This window comes from Morone saxatilis, unplaced genomic scaffold (genome assembly GCF_004916995.1).
Source record: "Morone saxatilis isolate NCDOM2014 unplaced genomic scaffold, NCSU_SB_2.0 Contig2, whole genome shotgun sequence".
Classification (NCBI taxonomy): domain Eukaryota; kingdom Metazoa; phylum Chordata; class Actinopteri; family Moronidae; genus Morone; species Morone saxatilis.
This window is the reverse complement of record NW_023339762.1, coordinates 27,333,609-27,340,729: the sequence shown is the minus strand read 5'-3', so window position 1 is coordinate 27,340,729 and position 7,121 is coordinate 27,333,609. Positions and strand designations below refer to the sequence as shown.

General features: G+C 44.4%; 1 protein-coding gene across 1 annotated transcript in view; it reads right to left on the bottom strand.

Annotated features, from left to right (window-relative positions):
• Window positions 1-1,462: 1,462 nt before the first annotated feature.
• The window catches only part of phf21ab (PHD finger protein 21Ab), a gene marked incomplete at its 5' end in the record, with an annotated part of 32,874 nt that continues 27,215 nt past the window's right edge, over window positions 1,463-7,121 (bottom strand). The window contains 5 exon segments of the mRNA XM_035664678.1: window positions 1,463-5,210; window positions 5,900-6,003; window positions 6,092-6,167; window positions 6,517-6,672; window positions 7,053-7,121. Of these exon segments, the coding sequence (XP_035520571.1) occupies window positions 4,419-5,210; window positions 5,900-6,003; window positions 6,092-6,167; window positions 6,517-6,672; window positions 7,053-7,121 (1,197 nt within the window).

Sequence of the window (7,121 nt, the reverse complement as noted above, 5' to 3'; positions counted from 1 at the left end):
AGTTAAATGCTAACATCAACATGCTAAAATCCTCACAACTGACCCTTCCTGAGCCCCGCCCCTTTTTGTTCTGTGTACGGCAGTCCCTCCAGGATTTGTTGCGGCCTTAAATTCCTGATTTCACAGCAGCTTTAAAAAAAAAAACTAATTATGAAGCACTTTTTTTGCAATAAAATTGAGTGAGAAACTGAAAAAACTTCTCTTCTTCCAGTGAGAATACAAATCACAGTTTGGAGGGAAAATGTGAGACGTTAGCATCACACGTCTGCATTTTCACAACTAGAAGAAAGAAGTGAGTTTTGGTGACGTATGGTTTACCATGAAAGAGACATATCACCTTGAAACTACGATTGCAAAAATTTGTAAAAAAGTTGCAGTGATTGGGCAAAATTGTAAGGTTGCACAGAATTCACTGGGATTAGTCGAACGTCGCAACTTCTGGGATGGACTGCACTTTGAAGATGGTTTAAAGAGACAGTAATGTTAGCAAAGGCTAGCTAACAATTGATGATGGGAATATACGTCTCTTTTATTTTTTAATTATCTTCAAAATGTGGTTGTCTTTTCAACATACATTAGCCTAGCACGTAGCATAGTAAAGTACAGGAAGCAATGTTTTTTCCCCAGGATGGCGAAGTCATGACCCGCCCTACTCTACCTCTGACTGGCTTACACTGATGTCCTTACCCCACTCCTCATGCCTAAACCTAACCACTCCAACCAACGAAGGCAACGAGTACAAGCCAATCAGATGCAAGCTAGGGCGAGTCATGACTCCGCCACCCTGGGAAAAAAGGAAAGGAAAAAGCTGAGTTTTTATAGAAGGGACTTAAGAAGGGTCAGTTACAATGCTAACATGCTAATGGTTACCATGTTCACCTTCTTAATTTAGCATATGAACATTTGCTAATTAGAATTAAAAGCAAAGTGCAGCTAAGACAGATGGGAATGTTATTAGTTGTTAGTTGGATCAAATTTCATGACATTTGATCCAATAGTTGTTGAGATATGTCACTAAAAGCCAAAGGTGTGAACTTTGTGTTGGCGCTGGATGAAAAGTAGGATTCATCCGTCTGTGCAAACTTTCATGTGATTTCTCCAACTGAGTGCTGCAGGAATGAGTCCTAACCCAAAAATGAGTTAGCACTTTAGCTCCCCTGGTTCCCTCACCTTGAAGTTGATGGGTTTTTAGTAGATGTCTGAAATAAAGTCTGTAGTGAAATAAAGTCTAAAATACAGAAGTAAATACCCCAATAATCAAATGGAAAAATCCTATTAGCTTTTTGTTGAAGGAACCAGGGCGATGCTAACTTCCTGCTAAAGACGTTGTCCCTGCTGCACTCTATAGTTGTTGAGGCCGACGTTGCCACTAGCATGGTTACAAATCCCTCATAAATAAAAAGCGGTAAGACAAATTAAATCATTTTGAGATAATCTTCCACATAAAACATCCAGGTTGAAGAGTTGAACACCAATAACAGAACTTTCAACGCTACTCGGGGGTGAATACGTTTTCAGGCGACTACAATTTCAGCAAAAACGCTCCAATATTGCAAAAAGAAAGACATAAATAAAGATTCCAGCACAACCAGAGGCACTGTTAATGAACAGACCAGAGTTTGTTAATGCCCCGTACCCAACAAGAAGCCAGAAGTCATGATCAGTTCACCAGACAAAGACAGACCCGAACTGACAGCCACCAAGCCAACGAATAACAGCATCACATTTCAGCCCAGACATGCTCCAGAAAGAAAAGAGATGCACTAGTCTAACTGTGAGGGGATGAAGGGGTTTCTGAGACAGAAGCCCAGCAATTCCTCCCCAAAAATATGAACTAGACTTGAGCCTTAATGTCAGACAGAGGTTTGTATTTCCTCCTAGAAAAATATTGGCAATGTGGGGATAAGTCACATCACAACAAAGAGATGCATACTCTGTTTAATTCCATATTAACATACAAAAAGCTCTTCAGCACTTCTTTGTAATGCAGCAAGCTTGTGCTTTAATCTCAGGATTTGTGGTATTGTCCTTTGAGATCTGTCTGAAGGAGCAGGTTCATACAACAAATCCCTCCATTTCAAGGAAAAAAAAGTTCCTTTAATGTTATTGTTTAATAAGCTCTCCTGTCTCAATCTGGGGACTTCCAATTTCTGAAATGGTAGCATCTATATCTTACAACGCCAATGATTTGATCTTTCAATACAGTAAGTGGACTTGTCCCTGCTGAATTTGGATACAACATCATTTTGGCAGTTCAGGATTCAACAGAAATGTACATAATGCAAAGATCACCACTTCAAAAAGAGGATTCCTTTTTGTGTTGATAATGCCAGTCCAGCAGGTTCAGGAACAGAAAGCACTTATTCTGAAGACTAGGAAGACCTGAATATCTTTTCCTATAAAAAAGAAACACAGCCCAGATATAGTTTGTGTGTGTTGACATTGCAATATTGCAATTTCACATTTAGTGCTCACAGTTGACACACTTGACTCACGAATGAAAACTCAATCACTACACTTGACCGACACCACTGAAAACATCTGTTAGGCTACCGCGCCTGTTCGCCTCGTCCTCCGTACCTGCTGAACACGACGCTCAGCATCCTTTCTGCCTGAGCTCAGGGATACGAGTGGGGAAAGAGATGGGGGGAGGGGGAGTTAACTGGGATTGTTGGTTGATGGGGACGTTTGGTTATTGGTCAACTGGGACAGGGTAGGATGGACTGGGGAAGGTAAGTTTGGGTTTTAGTTATTGGGGGAAGGCTGATTTTTGTTGAATGAATACATTTAAGCAAATAGGATGTTAGGGACGTTGGTTGAAAGGAATCAGTAAACCTCAAGTACTTGTTGGATCGTTGAACAGCATCTGATTAAAGGTTGAAGAGGGAGAGTACGATAGATTGTTGGCGGACTGGGGAAGGTAAGATTGGGTTTTAGTCACTAGGGGAAGGCTGTTTCGTTGATGTTTTTTGTTTGAATGAACACGGTTTAAGTTGTAGGCTGATATGGAAGGTAGGAATCAAATCAAATAAAAGATCAAATAAAGAGAATAAAGTGCCCCACACCTTTCCCAACTTCTGAACTGATCGGATAAGAAAAAACTAGGTTTGAAGCATACTGATTCCTTTTGGGTTGAGAAGGAAGAATACTTAAAATTGTTGGTGGACTGCGGAAGGTACATTTCGTCCCAAGGGGAAGGTTACTGCTATCTGTCGTTAAGACATGTTATGTTTTCTGTTGTCTAAAGACAGTCACTGGTTAATGGGAAAGTTCCGGACGCTGGTGTAAATGTGCCAGAAGGCTTCAAATGAAGTGCTTGTCTGAAACCTCAGCCCCCCCAAGACCTCTCTGACGTTGCCATTGTTACTTTCCTAGATCGACAATCCAACAAGTTTTTTGGGATGAACCAAGTACAACACAATGAATGTCCAAAAGTGGACTCCATTATCCCCATTTCTAGGATTAATCGCATCTTGCCCCTTGCTACAACAGCAGGCATCTCCCTCGCCATCTAGAGCAGGAATTCGGACGGCACTTTGTACTGAGCCATTTTGGGTTTAAGAGGAAGGTCGCGTTAGATTTTTGGACTGAGGAAGGTAAATTTGGGTTAGGGGTTTTCTGTTGTCTAAGGACGACTGAGTTGTAGGTTGATGGAGAAGTTAGGGTCGTTTGTTTAAGGGTATTCTTCAAACAAAGTCTTTGTTGGATCGTCTAACAGCATCTGAACCTTTGGGATGCCACATTAGATTGTTGGACTGGGGAAGGATAGGAAAGATTTGAAAAAAGGTTTTTGTTGTCTGAAGATGGTCGAAGTTGTTGGTTAATGGGGGAAGTTAAGATCAGGAGGATCGGGGTTAAGGGTTAGAAACACTGGGTAAGGTTTAGGGTTGTTCAAAGGAAGAGATCAGGGTCGTGGGATTGAAGAAGTTAAAGGTTGTTCACATTAAGTTCATTGGGACAAGGGGATGAACAGGTTCTCTTTTCATTACTCTATCACAACACTGCTTCTTAGACCAGTAACCCCTGACAGATGTTTGGTTCTCGGTTTTCTCCATACCCATGCGAACCCATCTCCCCACCCCACAAGAGAACACAGGGGCCACTATAACAGGCACACACTGGTGTGATGATGGATTAAATCTCCCTTTGAGCATTCCCACCACTGACGTCTATCACTAATTGGCATGATGACACTGGTTCGTAAGCCTTCCTATACCCCAGCTCTGTGGGTGGAACAGCCTACGTCTTCCCAGAGCCATGTGACTTGGGCTGTATATCTACCATTGACACAGTCTGACAATACAATGCAAACAAACAACATTTATACAGATTGGCAACTTCAGGGCACCGTACGGTGCAAGCAAAAGTCTTTTTTTTAATATATATGTTTGAATTCCCGCAACTCAAGAGACATAGCATTACTTTTTATTGTCCAAACTGCTGACAAGAGCTGGCAAAGAATGCTGGGAGGGTTCTGAGGTTTTGCTGTTGTTGTTGTTGTTGCTGCCGTCACTGTTAGAGATCTCCTCCTGTTTCTTCTCCACTGCTGTCTCTGGAGGAGGGTTGGCGGCAGCCATCTTGTTCTCAGAGTTGGTGGTGGCGTTGGTGGCGCAGCCTCCTGCGGGGCTGTGATCAGGGCAGGCCGGTTCGGCTGTACCGTTGGTGGTGGCAACAGTCGCGACCACTGAGGAAGTGGGAATGTCAACCACCGGAGCTGCCTCAGTCTCAGGCTTGGCCACAACCTCCGCCTGGACACCAGTCCCTGTGTCACCCCCTCCCCCCGCCACTGCCCCGTCAACAGGCTCCACCTTACCGCCTGCCCCTACACTGGGGCTGTTATCTGCTGTTAGGACAGCGCTGTCTTCAGGGACAGGCTGGCTGTCGGTGTCTCCTCCTGCTGCTCCTGTTGTCTGGTTGTTCCCTGCGGCTCCGTGCTCCTCTGGTTTGTTGTTTCCATCGGTGTTGCTGCTGGCTGAGGAGCTCCCAGCCTTCACGCTCTCTACAGAGTTAGCCTCTGGCGCAGCTTCAGAGCCGACTGCAACTTCAGCACTGTCCTGGACTCTGGCACTGACGTCTTTACCCTCTGTCTCTGCCAGAGCTTGGTTGAAATTGAAGGCTTGGATGAGGCGAATCAGGTGTTTGACTTTTTCCAGGGAAAGCTGCATCTCTTTCTGACGAGCCAGGATGGTGTTTTTGGTCTCCATGCATTTCTGATGGAGGAACAACAACAAGGTTAGATTTGACTAAAGGCATCGGATGTTCTTTAGGGGATGATCAAAAATAATTTATCTCAAGTTCCTGTGCTTCTAGAAATAGGATCAATCGTTATTACTACTAGCAGTGTGTCCCACAAGTCCACCTCAGTCTAATTATTACACACCTGGTTCTGCTGTTCGGGAGGCCGATCGGGCACTCGACCGATCGGGCACTCGGTGTGCGAGTAAGACAGAGTTTATGAGCTGAAGCTTAAGCAAGCATTTCAATGATCCTGGAAACTGGATCAGCTAAAAGGGTCTATATATAATAAATAAAATATACAATAATATAAGGGCAAGTACAAATTGACTTCAGATGAGCAGCAGAAAATACAAACTGTCTACCTTTTCACACCTTATTTTTCATCAGTTACTTTGCTCTAAAGAGGTCCTGATTCAGAACGATTTAATCATAAACTGTGACCTTGATGCATTTATTTCTCCCACAGACGAGTTAATTAGTCGTGGATGGCGTCTGTCTCTTGGATGGATAATCAGATTTGAAGTCAAGCCTTGTCGAAGCTTAGAATATTGATTACTACCAACGCTCTGGAGCTCTATCAGTTGCTGTTTGTTTCTCGTAAATCAGTCAGTTATGAACCTGGAACTGGATCTAAAAAGGAACTGGTTCTTGTGTTTGTTACCGTTATGGAGTTGCTGAGCTGTTTGACTCTCTGTTCCAGCTGCTCTCGCTCCACTTTCAGTTCAGAACTCCATTTCATCAGCTTCTGTTTCTCCTCTTCTTTAGCTGCAGCAGAGAACAATAAAACTGTTAACCTCACCGTCCACCACCTGTCCCAGCGGACATCTGAGAGAGGAAGATAATCTGACGTCACCTTCTTTGTAAGCGATGTAGGAATGAACAATAGCCAGAGTACCAGGCCAGGGAATGGCTTCTTCTTTTTTCAGGATCTGGAGAGAGAAGCTCGCAGTTGTCACAAAGGCTAAGACTTAAGAGAAGATTTGAGGAGGACAAAATTAAGCCGCCACCCTGTGGTGAGGCCAAGAGGGGACAAGCAATGGAGTGGATGGATGTGAGATGCCAATCTTTACTGACACAATGAATGGGACAGAAGCACAAAAAAACAATACTGCATCATGTATATGCTTACAAAGGATTGAACAGTCCTAACGTTCAGGACAGTGTCAGCAGAAGCAGTTTTCTACAGTTAAGTACAGCTACTGGCCCTGATTGGCCCCTCTCTGGACTGCGGTACCCCCTTCCCCCTGACTCAGGATCAGTCACGGCTGCTGCGGTTACCTGATCTTGACATTTTGGACAGATCCACATGCCTTTAGGAATGGTTTTCAGGGGTGGATCCAGGCAGTCGAGGTGATAAACACGAGAACACGTGTCGCACATGAGCAACTGGCCACTGCGTCTGCACACAGTGCAGAAATCCTCATGGATGTCTCCCTGTGAGGAAGAATTGGACCAATCAGTTTCCCTGCCCAGCTGAGCCCCACCATCCATCTGTGGAGAGGCAGGGGGAGGCACCATGATCTGGTTCGGTTTAGTTTACAGTTGGCCTCGTTTTTATGTCTAATGGACATGGTGTGTTAATTAACCCACAGAAAAGTTAGAATGTGTTCTGAGTAGTAGTTATTAATGGGCTACAGGACACTGTTCACTTTGTAAGGCTGAATCAAAGTAAAAATCAACTGATGACTGATGAGAATCACATGGAGACAACAAACTAATGGACGTGTTTGTGGAGGTCTTGGGGTGCCAATAGGACTGTGTGTGACGGGGGTTTCCAACCCTCTGAACTGTCCGTCTCCCCCATCGTTACTTACATCCCCAGAGCTGGGGCTGGGCAGGGGGAGGGGATGGACGGGGCTGGAGGGGGAGGTCGGGGTGAGGCT